The sequence below is a fragment of the Zonotrichia albicollis genome, chromosome Z, assembly GCF_047830755.1.
Source record: "Zonotrichia albicollis isolate bZonAlb1 chromosome Z, bZonAlb1.hap1, whole genome shotgun sequence".
Classification (NCBI taxonomy): Eukaryota; Metazoa; Chordata; class Aves; order Passeriformes; family Passerellidae; genus Zonotrichia; species Zonotrichia albicollis.
Genome location: NC_133860.1, coordinates 3736996 through 3759560, shown reverse-complemented (window position 1 = coordinate 3759560; position 22565 = coordinate 3736996). Strand labels below are relative to the sequence as shown.

Here is a 22565-nt window from a genome sequence, read left to right as displayed (position 1 = left end):
CAGCTTTCAGGAGAACTTGTGGAGGCTTCATGTGATCTAGACTAGACTGAAGCAGTGACCATATCTGGGGGGGTTACAGCTGTAGTCAGGCAAGATAGGCCTCATAACATTTTCTCCTGCCTGCAAGAGTCCCATGGACTTTTCTCTGAATCCATCAAATATTTAGCACATTGCAGAAAGTATATTGATTTTGTGTGTATAGGTGTGGGGCAACCTTTGCAACTGATTCTGTGTGTTCATAAATAAAAATCTATTTCTAGAGCCTATACAGAAATTTCTAGGGTCTTCATTATCTGGAAAGAATTATCACTGTTTAATGAGATGAATACTGAAGGCTAGTTTGTTTACATAAGATGCACAGGTCAGCAAAGGATCTTGGACTTGAACTTTGAAATCCAGTATCTCTCAAGGTATTAGGTCTCAAGGTTCAAATACCTTCAGACAGTGTGAGACCACAGTACTTGCTAGACAAGAGCAACATGTCTTCTGCATTTTGTAACAAAACTGGAAAAATCTGTTTCTCAGCTGGGAATGCATTCATTCATTTACTGGCATTTCAGAGATGCTCTGAAAGGCCACATCATAATGCTGTCAGAGGAACTGTAGAGATACTAGTCATCCTGTAAATTCAGTATTGTTTTGTCTGTGTCTTGGCAGGTGATTAGAGTGGATGATTGTCCCCAGAACACTCAAGTGAACTCAGAGCCTGCAGAAATCAATGTCTGGGATGAGCAGGAGAAACACAGCAAGAATTGGCTCACTGTGTCTAATTTCAGTCAGCTAAGTATGTTACATGTTACACAAAGTGAATTTCAGAACATCTTTCAAAAAGAAGCAGTAAATGTAATTCAGAGAATCCAAGTGTCATCCACCATTTTCACCTTATGGCATAATTTTTATGGAATTAGACTTAGTTTGCCTTGGTAATTTATGCAACATTGAAGAGGCAAAAGAGTCACAGGATGGATGGAAGATCAGGTGAATTTATTTGGGACCACTGCCTGTCTTCCATGAAAGATAGCTGAGTGTTAATCCTTAGGAATAAGTCGGAAGAATGATGTCTTTGTCTCCTCTCCTGAAGTGTGTTCTAAAGTGACATCCTGGCTAATTGCAAAAAAATAAACTCATTATTTTTCAGGACATTTACCCTCACAGGCAGTGCTGTGACACTGTATTTGCTGGCAGATCCTCTGCCTGCATTATTCATTTCTCATTGCTCAGAAACACATCCTCCAAAGGGAAGAAATTAATTCTGTATTGTCTCTTTTGGGGTGAAAAGGAATGGCATTCTGACCCTTCATTTAGTAATTCTCAATCTCTTTCATTCTCAGAAATTCTATGCATCATTCATCTCATCTTTCAGCTTTGCTGTGATGTGGCTCACTGGTTTCATCCTGTGAGCTGCTGGGAGAAGTACAACACAGAACTGCGGCTCACTACCACTCCGCACTCAGCCCTCAGAGGAGGGCTGTACCCCAAAGTTTGCTGAAAAAAGTGGAAATAGTCTGTTTAGCCCTATGAAATTCTATCACTGTTTTTTTAACCTATTACACATTTACTGGGACAATATGGTGTATAGGTGTTTATTTTATAACACTGCGTAGCTACTTAGTTTATAGCAATAGAGTTGTTCATTTATGCTCTAGAAATAGCTGACAGCTTCTCTTTTGACTAGGTTTGGAACGTCTCCATTACAAGCACCAGAAAATTAAAAATCCAGACTTTGGTAGGCATACCATACCATTCTGTGATTACCTGAGGCATTCTCGAGAGGTAAGACCTAGGATTACACATCCTAGTCCATAATTTTGGCTGGGATGAGCCCACAGTAGCTCTACAGTCATGTCTGAATTTGCCAATAGAGTTTCTTTGTCATGACATAACTCTTTGAGAGATGAGAATCTTTGTTGTCTTCTGGAACAGTGCACATGTGGAAATGAATGAATAATTTAACAGCTGCTCTACTAACATTCTCCTAAGATTATTGAAATACAACATTAAATTATTGAATCTTCCAGTGGTTCTAAATATGAGCTTAGTCACAAATAACACATGTTGATGTTTCATCAGGCAATGAATGAGCACACAACTTGGTCTTGAACTTGTGGGCAGAATGGATTAGAAGAAAATTTTGGAGAGTTAACTACATAGCATTCACTTTTTCACACAGTCGTTTCTTACAAAAGGGTGGATAAATATTGATAATAGTTGCAAAGCATGGATTTTTTAACCATTCTCTTATAAAAATTGTATTTTATTATTTACCAGAATTAATCTGCAGCTCTGTAATCTAAAGTTTCATTTCCTGTGTGAAAACTAATATAGGCTCCTTGAATTTAATGGAACTAGACCAATTTATATTTCCTGAAGACTTGAGCAGGAATCTGGGTTGTGGAAACTACTGCCTGTTTTAAAATTATGTAGCTAATAGAAGAAATGGAATAGCTAATCAAAGAAAATGTACCATTCATTCAATTTTATAGGGATATCTCAGAGAAATGAAAGGAAATTACCAAAGAATAAATTAAGAAAAGGAAATGTGAGCGAATCCTTTCCTCTTTCTTTTCAAGGGCACCAAAGCACCCTTCCTTATTGATTTCACTTATAGGACTTTTGGTTATGAAAATGGAGTTCTTTCAAAGACTTATTTTTCACTGAAAATGTTATAATTTTTCTTTTTTTTAGGAATAAAAATGAAACAGGTAATTCCAGTTATGCTGTTCTGAGTGTTGTGGAATTTGAATACCATATACCATGGATGAGAGCTTTAATGTTCTAATTTTAAAAAATGGTGGGGTTTTGTATGAAAAAGTGACAAGAGAGAGAAAGAGAAATAAATTTACTGATTTTGTATTCTGTAAAACTGAAACTTGGACTCAAAATCAATACGTCTTTTAATTGTGAATCACAGGAGCAGCCAGGCAAAATAAAGTCAGGAAAACTGTGTGAGGTAACCAAGTAATCTGGTGTTTCATAGCTAATATTAAGGTATGTTTATATAAGACACAAGTGTGATATTTTTTAAATTGTAAAAGAACCCATTCTGCTGATTAATAACAGTATTGGAGTTACGTTGAAACCAGTTGTTTCTGAAACATCAACTTCAAATTATTTATTCTTCCAAGGTACAGCCTCCAGTATCCACTGAATTGTTGTGCCTCTCTCTGGACTATGAAAGCTTGTATTTACAGAGATGTAACAAAATTTCTGTATCAAACTGTTCCACTTGGAGAATTATGTATTTTAAAGATACCTATCTTTCTGAAAGTGAAGCTTCTCACTCATGGCATACTAGGGGCTCAGAAATCCCTCTTGAGAGGAAGCAGAGAGCAAAGGAAGGGGTGTGTAGGAAGCTTTTGGTAAAGACTTTCTCATCTTCAAAGCAAGGTACACGTTCAAAATGTGAGAGAAATTAAAAAAAAATTAAAATTTATTTAAGTTGAAGTTTAAATTAAAAGTTGAATTGTAGTTGATTCATCTTTAAACTTAGCTGTCCTTAAACTTTAGTGTGTGTATGTGTTTTGAGGATTGAAATTGGTCTGAATACTATTGAGAAGAAAAATTCCATTTCTTACTACTATATTCGGAGGACCTGGCTGGCCCATTTTTTCCTAATATGGCTTGAAGTTTAAAAGATTATTTGAGTATTTCTTTAAATATAAGACCTTGAAAATATGTGATCTAAACATCCCTGGAAAGCTGCTCAGTGTGTTACGTTCTTCTGTTCCAGGGCTTATTTTCAACAACAGTAAAAGTTATGCCTACACTGGAATTTCCCAACATAAAGAAAGTTCTCTAATACTGTGCTTATTAGAAGACCTTTAACCAGCTTTGTGAGTGTATGGAGATATAGGTGGTGACCTGAGTATTTAATTCAAATTTCTGGAGACAACATGGAAAATGGCAATATGAGCAAGTTATTTCCATTTTAGTGTAGGTATGGCAGTGCTATGATTCACCTACTGTCAGGGTCATTATTCATGTTAACAAAAATCGTATCAACAACTGTTCTCAGCATTGTACCTTCTTGAGCTGTGCAATATGAATATGATAAAGATGTCCATATTTTACCAGTAAAAGTGTCTTTCTTTTTTTAGGATTTCAGTAATAGCGTATTTGGAAATATCAAGAAAAGTAATCTGAACAGGAACTCCTCGTATGTATCATTAGTATGTTAAGATGTTCACCACAGGTTTTCAGAAAGAGATGTCTGTAGTGTCTGCAGGTTTCCATTTCAGTTCCGCAATACACTCAGGATGACAAATTCCTGAGACATGGAGAGGCCATTCATTGTATTTAAGTTTGTTTAAAGGAAATCTTACAAATGGAGATCAAAGAGATCAATTTAAAGAAAGTGTATGATTTTAGGTGGAATAGACACCCTTTCTAATTCTAACAATAACTGAATTTTCTAATTCAGTCACTAAGATGACAGCTGGACCTGATGATTTACAAGGTATTTTCTAGCCTTAATGGTTCTATGATTCTCTGGTGATTCCATGGTTCTATGGCCATAGCATCTTTAATTAGCCCTTTTTCCAGTCTAGTTAGCATTAAAAAAAGTTGTATTTGCTTTTGCTCTGCAATTGCATGTTTTATTTTTTAATAATTGCAATGTGAGCATCTCCTGAAAACTTCTCTCATTGACTGATTTATGTCTTTTGTACATTTACTAAATATTTAGCTCAGTTTTCTTCATGCATTTTCAGAAGTTATTAAGCTTTGATTACATTTAGTGAAAGTATACTGGTTTCACAAGTGGTTTCCATTTTCTTGTGATGCTTTTAATTTTTTTCCCAGATTGATTAATGATTATCATAATATTAGTAGTATTTTTGCTACATGCAGAGCTGTCTTTATGATCCTTTTCCTTCCTATTTTCATCAATTTCTTCTAGACTTTTGCTTTGGTTTTTTTTTTTTTTTTTTTTTCTTTTTTCTTCTTCTTTTTTCTTGTTTCTTGTTTCTTTTTTCTTGTTTCTTTTTCCTTTTTTCTTTTTTCTTTTTTCTTTTTTCTTTTTTCTTTTTTCTTTTTTCTTTTTTCTTTTTTTCTTTTCAGCACTGAGCAGGTAATTACTAGAAGATACTAGAAAGCTGTCACATCCCATATGATCTCACCGTGGGGAGGAAAAGAGTTACTGGGGGTTTTATGGATACTCTGTGTGTCTGTGGGGCCAGAGGAGCGGGGTTGGGTGTTCTGCTGCTGTTGTGGGTTTGGGGTTTTTAGGGTGTTTTTCCTCTTTTCTTTTTTTACACCCCACCATTTATACAGGTAGACAAACTGCACACTTTACCATCAGGATGTAGGGGCTGTTGAGTTGCCTGAATCTGTTGCTTAGTCTGTTGTCTTCAGTGGGATATCTCTGGTTGATGAGGTGAATCACATCTTCTGTGTTCTGTAACAAAGACTGCTTTAATGTAGCAGTGCTTTTGCAATCAGGCTTGTTAAAATCCAAAAAATCACCAATTCTAATCAATTTTAAAAGTATGCTCTTGTACGAGGAATGATGATAACAAAAGTAACTGTTAATGCGTCTCAGCATTGACTAAAAAACGAGCAGTTGTGTGTGTGATTGAAAACTCTGATACTGTTATTGCAGTGTAAAAGATGTAAATAGCAGTGCAGACTCAAGAGCAGTTCAACATAAAGCAGAGAAAGAAACATGTAGAAAAATGTGTCAGTTCTTCAGTGCCTGAAGATTGTTTGCTCATGGCTTTGTTGAACAAAATTGCACTGAGGGTTATTTTGCCTTAAGACTGCTTAGTCACATATGATCCATGCGTACTAGTTTTAGCTTAATGACAGAAATAAATGTTGGATTAAAATATCAAATATTTGCTTTTAAACAGATTGAGATCTCCAGAGGAAACTGACAGTAAGTTTTTTACTGCTTGTCACTCATTTTAATTCCCATCTGCAATTCTCATGCAGACAATTCTGAAGTGCAAAATCCAAAAAGAAGCTAATTTACTGTAGTTGAAGATTATAGCGCAGATATTGTTTCATGTGTTAATAACTATTTCTTACTTTGAAGTGAATGATTTTTTATGAGAAATATGTTTTTCTCATAACAACTGCATAATCTTAAAAGAGAAAGATTTATTTTCACTCTAGTCTGACCAGTAATGTTGTCCTTTCAGCAGGAAGAAACTCTTTAAGATGCTGCTGCTTTGATTCCTAACAGTCAAGTGATCTCCTGGGTTAAACCAGGGTGTATGTCTGAAGTTATAAGATTTTTAATGTATGCTTGATTTTTCAAATTGCAATTATTTGTAATACTTCTAGTTGGGTTGTCTACCTGGAATTCTGAAATCTGTGAAGGACTGAATTTATTATGAAATGTCCAGTGAAGAAATTCAAGGTTTTAGTGAAGAATCAGTTTGCTCCTCAAAAGCAGAGAGCTAGTGTAGTATTTGTTGTGTTTTAGTCCATCTCCCAGTTTTCCTGGCATGACACTTAGCCGTAAGAGGCTGAGCAGCTGGGGACCTATCTCTTTTTGAGATTAGCTGTGGTGCAGGAATCAATTGCTCCTGGTCTTATCTCCTCTGCAAGTGATGCTCTTTGTGGGTCCATCTGTGCCCAGAACATTGCAGTGCTGAAGCATTCTGCTGCAAGCACACTGAGTTGTAAGGCTGCTCTCTAGAGCACACCATTCTTTTGATTAGAATCCAGTTTTCCTATTCTCAGAAGGCCCCTTTTCATGTTTTGTTTTTTTTTGCAACATGCAAAATGCAGCAAAAGTAGATGGGTCCAGCAAGAAAAATCACAAGGAACTTTGAATCACTAAGAGGAGTAAAAAATGCTGACCCTTCCCCCAGTATCCATAAATGTTTTCATATAAGATCTCTTTCACTAGATAAGGGACTAAAAGCAAATGGAATACACCAAGAAGAAAAGTGTAAAGTTCAAAAAATTTTGGTGAACATTGTTTTGATTATGTAATTTTTTGAAAATTAATAGTAGCACAGTACATACAGATACTGAAATCTGGCATCTTGAAGTATGGTTTTCCAGGACAACAAAATTATTTCATCTAATTAATGAAAATGTGTTCCTTTTTCTTGGTTGTATTAAAAAGGCTTTTTTATAAAGCCAACATTTTTGGACCAAAATTGATCTGTCTGAGCATATGTAACCACCAAAAATGTTTGTTTGCTTATATTTTAACAGCACTTTGGATGCTGTGGGTTAATGGGACAGTATTATTATAGTTTCGGTGCAATAGTACAGTCAATGGGATACTTGATGGAGAATGGAGCTGGAAAACATGTCTTTGGGAGGCCATGATGCAGAGTGGATAGTAAAGTACTTTTGATATCCATGGGGTCTAGCTGTCTTAACATGTCCTTGAGGTTAATATATGATTTTCCCCACAATTTCCTTGGATAAATAAGTCGTCTGCCTACATTACACTGACAACTGAAATTTGGTACTATACAGTACATGATAATGCAGCTAAAGCCCATAAGTAATTCTCCTCTTTAGAATGCTGAGTCAGCAGTTCTGATTAACCTGTTTTGTGACAAACTCTGGGATGGAAGGAATTAAAAATCATGCATTTGTGTCTGCTATAATAATTAATACAACAATCCTCTAAACATTATTTCAGATATCTTCTCCTGCTTGAAAACATCTCAAGATTTGCATCTTCACTACTCAGGTAAGCAGGAGACACAAAAATGACAGCTAAGGAATTTAAGAAATTAAAACAAACATTAGTTGTCCCTTTGTCATCCACTGTGATTTTCATTTTGAGGACTTGCACAATTGCCCACTGCTAAGAAGGTTCTGTCTTAATTCATGTCTAACACCCCAATGAAAGGATTTTTGATTTTTTTTCTGTTGATAATTGCTTCATTCTGGGTATTTATGGCAAATCCAGAGCAGAATGGAGATAATCACTTTCAATATATCAGTGGAAATGAATACAGGTCAGCTTCCTGAGCAGGTGGAAGAGGCACTACTAGTTTGTTTATAGCTGTCAGTCTCCTCACACCTCCCAAACTCTCCTTGGTACTTTCTGGAGTTCTTTTCTTCAGTTAATTGATCCTGTACTACCTAATCTGTGTTTGTGTATTTATGAACTCCCGAAAATCTGGCAGTGAATAAATCCTTTGAATGTTAATTTCCTGCAGTCCTGCCTTTCCCCAGGCTGAGACTGCACGGATTTTCCCACAAGGCCTGGATGTCAGTTTTTCCAGGAGGAGAAGAGAGCAGAAATTGCCAGTAGATGTCACCATTGCCCACAGGACTTGGCCTCCGGGACCGGCAGGGCTGGAATAAACCAAAGCGGCCAGCAGCCTTCTTAGGTCCAAAATCTACAGAGTTTTCACTTGGAATAGCACCTCCTGCCTTGCAATCAACTGTACAGACATAGTTTCTCTGGCAAGGTGGCATTGTTGCAGGTATTGATTTGTTGTCTGTCAGGCGTGCTATTTGAGTTGATGTTGGACTCTTTAGCACAGATGGAAGTGGTTTCCCTTTTGAGCTGACAAATGTCTTCAGAGGTTTTCAGCATATGTTTTCTTTCTGCAGGAAAATTAGGTCAGAATTTTGCCAACTAGGCTCAAAAATCCTGCACTAGAATTCTGTACCACATACTGCTTTTGTGTTATTCTTGCTATCAATTTGAGAAAGCAAATATAATCCTGCCTCTCTGCATACCCAAAAGAGCTAGATCTTTGTCCCAAGTTCAGCAGCTGCTGCATGTCCATGTCACATGGCTTCTCAAAGTTCCAGAGAGACTGTGGCAGGGTCTGACAGATGGCATGGATTTTAGCAGCTCCTCTGTTCACATTCTTCTTCCTGCTATGCACTGATTTCATGATCAGTGTGCTCTTAGTGCAGCACCAGAGGAAGATCTTGTTTTTCAGTGCATGCTCCAACACTGTTCAGACATAGTAGCCAACTCCTGTTGAATTTGGTATGTGTAAACAATCTTGAGCTGGAGTATGAAGAGCAGATCTTCTCAAATGGGGACCCCAGTTCATGGAGTGGACGTGTCATGGGTGCCCTTTGCTCTGCCCTTCTGGACTCAACAATCTCCAATTACATCTTGCTTAAAGAGGTAATCTTAAAAGAAGGATAGCTGCTGACAAACTCTCTAAGTTCCATAAGCTCCAGAGTTTGTTGCCATGGCCTTTTTGATACTCTGCAAAGAAACACAGCTCTGCTGTGGTTAACTCTCTGCTTTGGTTCACTCTCTGCTGTGGATGATGTTTTTGCCTTCATCCATTGACAGTCAGAACAGTAGCATCCAAGTTGCTTCCTAGTTCTAGGAGTGCCTTGTTTTACATCTCACTTCCCCTTCCTGATAACTCAGTTATGGTGAAGACAAATCCATAAGTATTTGGTTGGCTCTCTGAAGTTTTGAAGATGTTTGCCTGAGAAATATGCTGCAAGTTAGGGAGATATAACAATGTTACTGATGTTTTTTTGGCAAGAAGCTTGAATGAAGAAACAGTACTCTCTGCAGGGGAAGTCTAGATTTTCCTGTCATACCCTGCTAAGTCTTCAGGGGAAGTCTAGATTTTCCTGTCATACCCTGCTTCTAACCCTGACCAGACAGACAATGAAGGCAGCTGGGTCCAGCACAGTGTGAGTGTGTGTTTCTGTACTGGAGTTGGCAGGAGCAGGATGCAGAAGCAGCCAGCCCTTTGTGAAAGGAGGAGGATGAGAAGATAGCAGAAGTCCTTCTAGGCAGGCTGCAAGGGGCTTTCCCAGAGAGCCTGCTTCTTTGGAAGGAGGGAATTCGCTAACACGGTGAGATATGATGGGTCGGTATCCAGCCAGATGGGGTCATGGCTAGGTCCTGGAGGTTATTCAGTACCAATTCACATAATTTTCTGGTGATGGAGAAGGGAGTCCCTTCATGTTGGGGTAGTGGAGGTTGACTTGTTGGTTTCTGTGTAGTGAGTATTCACGTGTGAATTGTTTGCCTCTCTTGTACCCTCTGTTATTAATTCTGCTGCTGTTATTTTCACTTTCCTATTTCATTGCTGTTTCCATTTGTCAATTCCAGTAAATTGACCTTATATAAACCCATGGTCTTTAACTGTTGTGTCTCCAATCCTCTCCATTCCTCAGCTGGGAGGAGAGGGAGGGAAATGAGCAAGCAGTGTTTGGTCTGGAATGTTTCAGTGGAACACTGATGTGGGGAGCACCATTCCTAAACCACAACAACCTTATTGGTGTTTCACCAGAAACATGAAGAGCTGAGATAACAACAGATCTGGTAAGAGTGGGTGGGAAACAAGTACTTGTTGTATTAGGTATGTCACAATGCTGTAACCTAACCCTGTATGTTTCAGTGTAGGCACTGTGTGCCCATTGAGGTGCTCCTTTTTGATGCCGGACAGGGGCTATTTACAGACGCGAGACGGGGCTGCTGTGGAAAGCGCCTTGAGCTGTTTATTTTTCAGCATCAGTCTCATTCATTACATGATTATGCTAACGGGAAGATGCTAGCAGCTCACAATCTAGGCAGCAGGCCAAAAATCTTAATGTTACAACTTACTTTATAAGCTTCTTGACCAATCACACAAAGTAAAAGCATATTGACAGTAGGTCTCTCCAATCACCATAAACACATGTACCTTTGGTTAAAACAATGCTTGCTTATTTAGAATACAATATCTACTTGTAAGCCTTAAAACACAATGCACAGAGCTCCATTATTGAGCTTTAACCTTTGTAATATCTTGCTAGATAACTGTCTGCAGCTCAGAGAGCTATTCAGACAAGTGTTAATACACAGGCCATTGTTCTATTTGCCCTTGCTTTTTCTACAGTTTAAATAATTTTTCTGCTGACCTATCTCATGGCAGCTGCTTTAGCTCTACTCACAGTACTGCTGTATCTGAGGCCTGCCTTTTGCAGCTTTCCCCAAAACCCTCTAATTTTCCCTCTAATTTTGTGGACTCTCACACCTTTTCAGAGCAGGGAGAGGGATCAGGATTGCTTTGTTGCTGAACTCCTTCATATCAGCTTATGAAATGATAACTTCAAGAGCAGTGAGGGTCATTTGTGATATATTTTCAGTGTTGGTCTTCTATCCTTACCTCAGGCACTGCCTTTAGGAATCCATTAACCATATCCTGGCCTGTATCAGGCACAGCATTTCCAGCTGGTCAAGGGACATGACTGTCTTGCTCTGCTCTGCTCTGCACTGGTGTGAGGTCTCACCTTGAGTACTGTGTACAGTTTGGGCACCACAACATGAAGCAGACATTAAGCTGTTACAGAGCATCCAGAAGAGGGCCATGAGGCCTGGAGCAGAAGCCTTGTCAGGAGCTGCTGAGGTCAGCAGCTGTCTGTTCAGCCTGGAGAAGAGGAGACTGAAGGTTGACCTCACTGCTGTCTTCACCATCCTCATGGAGGGAAGCAGAAGGGCAGGTACTGATCTCTTCACTCTTGTGACCAGTGGCAGGACTCAATGAACTAGCATGAAACTGAGTCAGAGGCTAATTAGTCAGGTTTGAGCTAGATATCAGGAAAAGGTTTTTCACCTGGGGACTGTTTGGGCACTGGAACAGGTTCCCCAGGGAAGCAGTCATTGCACCAAGCCCGACACAGCTCACAAAGCACTTGGAGGTACACAGTCTGGCTCTCAGGCACAGGGCCAGGACTTGGACTTGATGATCCTAATGGGTCTGCTTCCTAATGGGTCCCTCGGCATATTGTATGATACTGTGTTTCTGAATAATGGTACCCAGTCTGTGAGCAGAACAGGGAAGCGTTATTTTCCCCAGCTTTTCACTCATTTTTCCTTCTTGAGACCTTTTACAACAGCTTTGGAGGATTTTAAATTCCCTTTGGATATTAAGGAAATAATGCTTTTGTTGCTAAGTCTGCCAGGTCTCTTCTGTGCAGTCTTACACCCCGATTAGAAGAAGGGATTCTTAAGAGAGTCTTTCAGAGATCTGCCCTGAGGGTGGATAGTCATGATTGGCCTGTGATGTGGGAGAAAATGGGCCAGCTATTGAAGGATTATTCTGCTCCAATGACTTGGAAGTTCACCCCTGAACAGCTACAGGACCCTGTTAAGGTGGCAGAATATTTGAAAGATAAATGCTGTGGCAGTTACAGAGAAACACGAAGTTCTGCAATGTGCAGGGCCCTGTTTACTCTTTATCAGACACTGCTCTCAACACTAGACTGTACCCTCAGGGGGAAGAAGAGGAAAGTAGAACAACAGGCACTATGGCCACTCAAACTTCAGCTGAACCCCAGGAACAACCCTTGCTGGTACCAGTTGTTCCTATACAGAAGAAGAAATTCAAGCCCAGACAAGTTTGCATGCTGAAGAGGAAGCAGGGCCATCAGAATGGGAAGAAGAAATGGAGAATATCATCCCCTAACTATAAGGCATGTGAAAAATTTTCAGCCACCAGTCAGGAGAGTCTCTGCTGACCTGGTGGCTCTGGTGTTGGGGTATCACAGCCCATGATATGAAACTCTATGGTAGTGCAAGCAATCAGCTGGGATCCCTGTCCCAGGATGTGGGCATTGACAAAGGGATTGAGGATAGAGCAGAAACTCTCAGTGGCAACTCCTGTCGAGTGTGAGGGAATGGTGACTACCCAGCTCTGGCAATATGAAGATTATCTTTTTTTCCGCCCTACTGGCCTGCACCTTGGCTGTGGAAAGGTCTCTCTGGAGGGCCTCCCTGCCATTGAGGGAGTCAACATCTCCTTCCATTTTTTGTCATCTGTGAATTTGCCTAGTAGTCCATCAAGCAAGATAAAGAGGAAATTTACCATGCCTTACCAGTATGGATCAGAGTCTCTGCTATTGGGAGCAAGTACCCCCATACTCAAGAAAGGGTACACACCATGAGGCAACCTGGGTTTTTTCTGTGTGTGACCATGGAGAGGGCATGAAGAAGTGGGATGGAAAACCCACCTCGGCCTAGCAGCAGAAGTATGTGAGTTGAAAGGAAGAACAACCACCAAATATCACTCTGGTTTCCAATAAGCAAGTCCTCAGACAGAATAGGAGGGCTGGCGTTACTTTGAGTCCTCTTGAAGGGACTTTCAGCTTGTTTTTACAAGATGTGAACAGTTCTTTGACCAGAATTAGTGGGGTCTTTCATTCAGCCAGGTCCTTCCTCGTCCAGGGAAAAGGGACAGTCAGATCTATTGGACTCTGTGGACGTCATGGCCTTGGCTCATCAGACTCACAGGAGTATTGGGCTTTAGTTGACCCCAGAGCACAATGTACCCTGATGCTATCAAGATATTGAGGGGCAGAATCCATCTCTATTTCTGGGGTGACAGCGGGATCCCAACACATGACTTTACTGGAAACTGCAGTGACTCTGACTGGGAACCAATGGCAAACACACCCCACTGTGACTGGCCCAGAGGCCCTGTGCATCCTGGGCAGAGGATCTCCTGGGAAATACCCTCAGGAGAGGGTATTTCAATGACCCAAAAGGGCATTGCTGGGCTTTTGGGAGAGCCGTAGAGACAGAGGAAATTGGGCCACTGAACATCTTGCCTGGTCTCTCATAGGACCCCTCTGCTGTGAGGTGGCTGAGGATTGAAGAAGAACAGGTACTGGTGGCTGCCACAACAGTGCAGTATCAGCAATATCACACCAGCCAGGACTCCATGACCCCATCCACGAGGTGATTCTTGCACTGCAGAGTCAGGGAGTGGCCAGCAAGGCTTACTCACTCTTTTATGACCCTGTGTGGCCAGTGTGTAAGTCAGTGGAGAATGGAGACTGACAGTGGACTATTGTGGCCTGAAGGAAGTCACACCACCACTGAGCACTGCTGTGCCAGACGTGCTGGAACTTCAGTATGAGCTGGAGTCCAGCACAGCAAAGTGGTGCCACCATCAATATTGCAAATGTGTTTTTCTCTATTCCTTTAGCAGTAAAGGGCAGGCCACAGTTTGCTTTCACTTGGAGGGACGTCCAGTACACCTGGAACCAGCTGCCCAAGAGGTGGAAATACAGCCACAGTATTTGTGTTGAACTGATCCAGACTGCTCTGAAAAGGGAGAGGCTCCAGAACATTTGCAATACATTAATGCCATCAACTTGTGAGACAACACAGCAGAGAAAGCTTTTGAAAAAGGGGAGAAGATAATTCAAATCTTCCTGAAGGCCAGTTCTGCCATCAGTCAACGTAAGGTTTAGAGACTTGTGCTGGAAATTCAGTTTTCAGAAGTAAAATGGCAGGATGGACATTGTCAGATTCCAATGGACATAGTTAGCAAAATAGCAAGTATGTCCCAACCAAGCAGCAGCAAGGACACACAGGCTGTCCTACATACTGTGAGTTTTTGGCAAATGCATAGTCCATATTACAGTCAGACTGTGAGTTCTCTCTATCTTGTGACTCAGAAGAAGAATGATTTTAAATGGGATCCTGAACAACAACAAGGTCTTGAACAAATTAAACAGATTAATTTGTAGCAGTAGCCAGTGGGCCAGTTAGGACTGGACAAGGTGTGAAAACTACTCTACACTGCAGATGAGGAGAATGGTCCTTCCTGAAGTCTCTGATAAAACACACCCATGGAGGCTTGAGAATGATCCTTCTGGTTCTGGAGTCAAGATTACCAAGGACTCAAGGCCCACCACACTCCAACTGAAAAAGACCCTGGCAGCTCATGAAGGTGTTTGAGCTACTTCAGAAGTGTTTGGCACCAAAGCACAGCTCCTCCTGGCACCCTGACTGCCAGTGCTGGGCTGGATGTTCAGAGAGGAGAGTCCCTGACACGCATCATGACACTGATGACACATGAAATAAGTGCATCACTCAGATCATACAACAAGCTTCAACAGGAAATCCCAAGCATCCAGGAATCTTGGAAGTCATCACAAATTGGCTCAAAGATGAAAATTTTGGAATATCTTTGGAAGCAGAGGAGGGAAAGGTGACTTGTGCTGAGGAGGTCCCAGCATTTAACCAGTTACCAGAAAATGAAAAGTTATATGGTCTCTTCACTGATATTGCCTGCTCTATTGGAGGGTGCTCCCACCAAAGACAGGAAGCTGCTATATGAAGTCCTACATGGTGAGTCACAGAAGCTATGGAGGGACAAGGTGCATCAAGTCAGGTCACAGAGCTGAAAGCCATCCAGCTGGCTTTAGATATCGCTGAATGAGAGAAATGGCCAATGCTGCACCTCTGCACTGACTTGTGGATGGCAGAAAATGCACTGCAGGGGTGGCTGGACCAATGGAAAAAGATAAATCGGCAGTGCAGAGGTAAACCCATGTGGGCTGCTGAGCTCTGGAAAGACACCAGTGCCTATGCGGAGAAGCTGCTGTAAAAGCACATTGTGTAGATGCACACACCCTCAAGAGCTGGGCTGCTGAAGAGCATCACAACAATGGACAGGTGGATTGGGCTGCCAAGAATAAAGTGTCTTGGGTGGGCCTGGGCTGGCTTCATAAGTGTGATTATTTCTCGGGCTCATTGGGCCCATGACACCTCAGGTCAACAGGGAAGAGATGCAGCAATACAGATGGGCTTGGCTCGTGAGTGAGGGGTGGATTAACCATGGGCACTATTTAACCATGGACATTATTGATAACTGTGAAATGTGCTGAAATGAAAAGGGGATAAAGCCTCTGTGGTATGGGGGGATGATGGTTAAAATATAAATATGGAGAAGCCTGGCATTGTTTGTATTGCACATGTGCCAAGGCAAACTCTATGTAGATACAATGACAAAACCACTGGATGGCAGAGATGCACCCTGTGCCTCACCCCAGTGCCCAGAACACTGTCTTGGCACCCCAGAAAGAGGTCAGTCAGACAATAGGGCCCATTTCAAAAATAGCTTTGTAGAACTCTGGGTCAGAGAGTACAGTTTCAAAATGGGTATTGTGTTCTCTGTCATGCACCAGCCTCTAGGAATATTGAACAATAAAATGGATTGTTACAAACCACATTGGTGGGACTTTGAAATATTTGGATCTAGATTTAGCAAAATCTACCTGGTTAGTTAACACTAGAGGCTCCCCAATCGAGCTCAATCAAAAGCTTCATGTACTGTAGAAGGGGATAAAGTCCCTGTGGTGCATATAAAGAATGTATTTGGGAAGTCAGTTTGCATTAGCCTGTCTTAAGCAAAGGCAAACCCACCCATGGGAATGTTTTTGTTCAATGACCTGATTGAACTTTTGGAGAAATGCAGATGGATGGGGAACAGGATGTGTACCTGAAGGGGATTTGATTTTTGAGTGAGAACAGCCTGTAATGCCAAACTGTGTGTGTATTTTTGGTTGCTGGATGACACTGGCACTGTGTGCCATAACTGCCATGGACAGTGAGTATGAACTGCTCCAGATACACTGGTCATGAGCTCGTGATGCAGCTTGCTACCACCTGACAGCACAGCAGCCCTCCTGCCCTGGAAGGCATCTAGGACAGACAGAATCCACAGCATGGACTCAAAGAACTCAACAGATATCTTGGCCATTGATTATGGAGATACCAGTGCTTATGTACATATACATCTCTATCTATGTATATACTTGGAAGGAGGATGTATCTGACTTCTTTTTGGCAAGTTCTGTGGAATCCTACTAAGCGTCTCAGCTAGGGAAAAGGTGTAGGTGATAGTGATACAGAAAAACTAATCTGTGTTGAATTATCTTGACAAAAATTTGGGCATTTTTGGTAACCCTGAGTGCTTTCTGACTTTTAGCTAGCCATCATCATGCATGGGAGAATAGAACTGAAGTCTTTTCTACAAGTGCCAGTCTGCCACAACTCTTTAATTCTCCACTGACTAAAATAGTTTCATTATTTGTTCCCCAAGAGTGTAGGATACTTCCTTCTCCAGTTTGCTTTGGCAGAGCATTGGATAAAACAAACCGAATTTGCCTGGGTTGGAAAAAGTGGGGTGCAGACCTAATTTCATGGCTTCTGGGTATCAAGAAATACCTTACTAAAACAGCTCACCTCTTGCATTTCCTTCCAACTATTTTGGGGTTGGTTTTGGTTGGTTTGTTAGTTGATTGGTTTTAAAAATCTGCTTCTTTGTCACCAGTTAGTTCTCACTCATCTCTACTGAAAACTCTCTCTTTTAGAATGCACATCTCCAGAGTCTTGCAGATGTTTACACCTAACCTGCCCCTAAATGGACAAGTAGTACAGCTGAGGCCTGAGGCAGTTGCATCTGGGTCGTTGAACGATGTTTGGTTTCTTAAAAGAGGAAAAGTGAAGAATTTATCTCCATTTCCTAGGGTATATTAACTTCTGAAATGTCTAGAGACCTGGACTGTCAGCTGTCACTGAAGTTAATCCTGTAGAAGAGGAATTACACTGAAGTTAATCCTGTAGAAGAGACTGAAGCCTGTTGAAGCCTGTGTGAGATTAATGACTGAATTTGGAATCTGGGTTATGATTCCAGATGCAAAATTTTAATGCTAGCTGAGTTTCTGGTCTCTTTCTCTCCTGTTTCTGACTAGGACAGGGTTAATTACTTGCAGAAGGCAGCCAGGGGCCTGGCTAGGGCCCAGAGGTTGTTCTCTGTCATGTCAGGTCATTGCCAAGGCTTGCAATGGGGAAGGGATTCTCTTCTGGGGAGCAGGGTCCCTTCTGGATCAAGGTAGTGCTGTCTTGTCAGGGGTTTTCCATGTGAATTGTTCATTTTTTGTGCCCCTTGTCATCAGTTTGTTGCTGCTGTTGATTTCCTTATCTCGCTGCTGTTTCCAGTGAACTGTTCTTATCTCAACCCATGATCTTTACCCTTTGTGCCCTCTGTTCTCCTCTGCAGCCCCAGCAGGGGCAAGGGCAGGGGGAGGAGGAGGAGTGAGAGAATGTTGCACGGTTTGACATGTTTCAGTGGGAACACCAAACTGGGGAATATCATTCCTGAAACACAACAGTGTGCAAAGGGGAGCTGCTGTCTGGGTAAAGCAAATGGTGATCAGATGTGACACAATGTCACACTGCTGCCTCCTCCTTGGCTTTGTACACTGCAGTAAAGAGCAGCCAAGCATTTTTCAAACTTAGTCAGCTTGTTTATTCAACCTAGCAGTGAAATCTTTGTTCTTTGCAGCTGTTGAAAGAAACAACTTAATGAGACTTGCTCAGACCATACCATTTACACCAGTCCAGCTCTTTGGTGAGTACCAACTTCTAGCTTATGTTTGCTTTATAAATAGTTGGTGCATTATCTTTTAAAAACCGTGTTTGAGAAATTGTCTTGGATTTATTTCAACAGTTCTTCTTTTCTGAAAGAGACAAAACAAGATAGAATGGTAGTTGTGCTGTAGTTAGGGACTTTTGGTGGTCACCTTTTCCAACTCCTTCCATGGTCAATTGAATCAGATTGCTGAGGCACTTGTGAATTGCATTTTGATTTTGTCTATAAATGGAGACTCCTCATTTTCATTGGGCAAACTCTTACATTGTTTGATTGACCTAATCATGAATCTAGGGTTTCTGTGTATTTGTTGGGGTTTCCCTTGCTGTACCTTATATCTGCTAGTATTCACGTGACTGCTGTCAACCTCAGAGATGAGTCTAACTCCATCTTCTATGTATCCATCCTTAGGATACCTGAAGACAGCCAGAAACTTCCCCTTAACCTTGATAACTTCATTCTTTCTGTTTCTCTCTCACACACACTGACACAAACACAGATGCATATGTAAATCTATGTATAGGATATGCCATCAAGAAGAAAACCAGGTAGTGATTTAAAGAGCATTATCCTTTTATCTGGCACAGAAAACTTTTAGTGTCTTTATTGTCAAGGAAAAAAAATCTTTGCTGTAACTGAAGAATGGTAGAGCATAATCCATAAATTTTTGGGAAGAGTTCTGAAAATAGTGTGCAGTATTGGCTTACAATAGCAGAAGGTCTGCCTCTAGACTCTTGATATCTAGATGCTGCCTTCTCAATAGGTAGAATACTTTGTCTCGCAGCAACTAATTGATCATAGCAACTAATCTAATCTTTGAAGCTCCCAGGAGAGCTTTCTAGGTATTAAACTGTCAAAAGATAATAAAATAAAGACTTAATGTAAGATAAAAAAATGTGTCTAGTTATACTATCTTTATTCAAGTGTCTGTCTTTTATGTAAGGTACTGACTTTTCCAGTTGCTTTATTTTAAATTAAATGTGCCTAAATTACTGGATTCAACAGCATCTGCATTTTTGTTAATTAGCGAAAGGCAAGCTCAAAAGTGGGGAGGAAATCTACAAGTCTGAATTCAATTTGTAATTGCTTATGATGGTCTTTGCTATTTTGGCAATTTAGTTACCTCATCACACTTGCCAGTGAAAACCTATTTCTTATTAATTAATGTTACAAATTATGTGATTTGTAGGAAGGAAAGCCAGATATTAAAAAAAATCAGTCCACTTTGCTGTTAGTTTACAAATGGCAACAGAAAAGTGTTGTTGTTTCTGCTGCAAGAGAGGAATGCCACTACAACTCTCCAGGGGGAAAGAGACTGCAACTGAGTTAAAAGTCACTAGGTTCTGCTTGCAGAAAAAATGTTACTAGCTGGAGCAGAACACCTCAAACATTTCATCATTGCATATAACATTGGAATTTCTAGAAAAAAAAATCAAAATATTAGTTTAAAATACCAAAGCTGTAAGTTTCCTCATAATTTCTGAATGAGCTTCCTGAATTAGCTTCCTGAACAAGCTTTAGCTCGTTCTCCTGGAAATGTCTTTTTCAATTTAATTTCCCTGGCTCATCACATCATGGCCAAGTCACAATAATTGAAACAAACTCAGCTCTCTGCAGCAGAAGGTGGCATTCTTGACTATAGCCAATATTGTATCAAATACAAAATTAAATCCCTTTAATATTCAATAACTATTGCAAACTGTTTGTGTTGTTGTTATGATTTTCCCCCTAGATTTATTTTAAACTATTATTTTAAACTATTATTTAAACTATTTTTAGACTAAGATTTGATTTAGATGTTCTGTTCCTGCAAGTTTGTTTTGGTGTTTGTTGCTTTTTGGGGTTTACTTTGTGAAACACAGAGTTAAAAGAAAAAATCAGGGAGTGTTCCACAGATTATGATTAACTTAAACGTCTTACTAAAAATTCTCATTTCATATAAGTGCATAAAGAGAGGGAATTGCACATGAGATATTTAGAGTTTGCACACTGGAGATAAAAATGGTGACCCTTTAAAAATATGTTCTTTTAAATGACTACTATGGACTGGAGTATCAGTGAGCCATATTTATGTGGAAGAATCCAAGAAGTCTTGAATTTTTCCTTGTTTAGAGGCTTAAGACAAGCTGTTTGGACCACCTATTATCATAGTAGAAGAATGAATGTGTAGAAGAATAAATAGTAAGTAAATTTAGGCTGGGGAAGTTTTCAGACAGATGAACAGTTATGATAAACAGTTCTCTTTTTAAAGAAATGTGGCTTAGAAAGGTGTGCAAAGAGCTATGTTATTTAAAGACACCAAATGAAACTTCTGTTCTCTCCTTTTTCTGCCAGTGACTTTTGCTAACAAAACTTCTTTTTATTTAAGCTGGAGAGGAAGTGACAGTCTATCAGCTAGAAGAGAGTTCACCTCTGAATCTTGATAAAAGCATGTCATCCTGGTCCCAGTGTGGCACAACTGCAATGATCCAAGTCCTGTCACGGGAGGAGATGGATGGGGGTCTGCGGAGGGCCATGAAGGTCATCTGCACTTGGTCTGAGAGTGATGTATTAAAGCTGGGACAGGTTTTCATTGTGAAGTCTTTCCTGCCAGAGGTGGTTCAAGCTTGGGAAAAGATCTTTCACCATGGCACAGTATTACATCTCTGTCTCAGGGTGAGTTCAGACCTGATGGACCAACACATCAGGCCTAGCCTGATATTAGACTTGTTAATGTCTTCAACAAGGTTGACATGTGTTTTGATGTTATCTTTTGGAAAGAAAAAAGGTTTTGAGGAAGTTGTATCTCCTATTTGATTTGTAAAAACTAGATAATCAGGGTATGTGTGTGATTGTTCATTGTTTTTGAAAAATTCATGACACTTTTCTTCATGAAAACGAAGTAGTGTTTATAATATTATCTTTTTTTTCAGGAGATTCAACAGCAAAGGGTTGCCCAGAAGTTAATCTATACCTTCAACCAAGTGAAGCCTCATACTATTCCCTATACTCCAAGGTAAATTCAAAGTCTTTAGGTACTAGGTGAAAGTACCTGAAGTTTCTCTTTTCAGCCTCCTTTTCCATTGTGGGTTGCAATGATAATGCAGTGCTAATGATGATGTCTAAGGATAGGTAATGAACTTTTAAGAGGAAAGGTAGGCAGCTTTGAAGTTTGTCTTTATAGTTACATGTAGTGGAAAAATAAACATTCTGTTCCATAGACTTAAGCAAGAACTGCCTTTTACATAATTAACTAAAATAATGGGATGTAGCTCATTTACAGTGCACTAGGGTAAATCAGATTATGTTGTTTGCTCATGAACTATACTTTCTGATAAGGTGCTTTTTTTTGAGAGTTGTCAGACCAAAAAAGCCTTTGTTCTCTTTATTGTTTCTACCTACCTACTGTTGTTGAAAATGCTCCAGTCAAAGAAGACATGTCCTCCTTTTTGGTATGTTTGCTCTGCATTTTGATGGCTGCTGACTGTGAGGATGCTCATTACCTTGCCAGCTGCTGACAGACAGTATTTATATTTACAGGTTCCTGGAAGTTTTCCTCATCTACTGCCATTCAGCAAAGCAGTGGTTGACCATTGAGAAGTACATGACTGGTGAATTTCGGAAATACAACAACAACAATGGAGATGAGATTACTCCCATCAGCCTGCTGGAAGAGCTAATGCTGGCCTTCTCTCACTGGACCTACGTCTACACTCGTGGGGAGCTCCTGGTCCTGGATATGCAAGGTGACTGCTAGCATAGGACTACTATTTGAAACCAGATGAAAAGTAATAATCTCAAAAGAGACTTTAGTACTGAGGGCCAAATTCTCACTTAGATGAGAAAACGCAAAGCTCAAAAAACCTCTTGATATCTGTTGTGTGATGCCAAGAAATGAGAATCCACAGAAACAGTCTAGGTTGATATAGATGTAATGGGAAAATAATATTGCTTCAAATACCTCCAGGCTGAAAGACCAAAAGAGCACTTAGATAAACTGCAGGAACATTTCATCCAGCTCCAAAAAAGCCACTCTACAGTTAAGGTAGTTGTATTTTTAATAAATAAATATTTTCATAAATGTATAAATAATACAGAGATTCAAATGTACTCGGCTACGTACACACACAATATGTATGTAAATCTGTCAAAAAAGTGTGAACTTTCTGCATTTTTTATTGTTCATATTAATAGATCTGTGCAGTTTAAATAAGCTGTAAACCTGAATGCTATTCACAAAGTCTAGTGACTCCTTCAAAGAGCATGTGATCACTTCACTGTACATATGTAAGTGGGAAGATGGCATATTTTGAGGAGATAAAACAGTTGACAATGTTCAGATGAACATCACCCATCAAACAGTATAAACACTATCACTTTTCATTTCCATCAAGGGAAAAGTCTATGGGTAGCCAGAGACTTAACATATTTATATTTTACGGCATCCAGAAGCTGTAAGTTACAAAA

General features: G+C 40.2%; 1 protein-coding gene across 1 annotated transcript in view; it reads left to right on the top strand.

Moving 5' to 3' along the window:
* Positions 1 to 22565, top strand: part of TRPM6 (transient receptor potential cation channel subfamily M member 6) — a 90904-nt gene that overhangs the window by 58298 nt on the left and 10041 nt on the right. The window contains exons 28-34 of the mRNA XM_074533042.1: positions 658 to 923; positions 2686 to 2702; positions 7610 to 7660; positions 18033 to 18098; positions 20488 to 20774; positions 21032 to 21114; positions 21639 to 21844. Of these exons, the coding sequence (XP_074389143.1) occupies positions 658 to 923; positions 2686 to 2702; positions 7610 to 7660; positions 18033 to 18098; positions 20488 to 20774; positions 21032 to 21114; positions 21639 to 21844 (976 nt within the window). The remainder of the gene's footprint in view (positions 1 to 657; positions 924 to 2685; positions 2703 to 7609; positions 7661 to 18032; positions 18099 to 20487; positions 20775 to 21031; positions 21115 to 21638; positions 21845 to 22565) is intronic.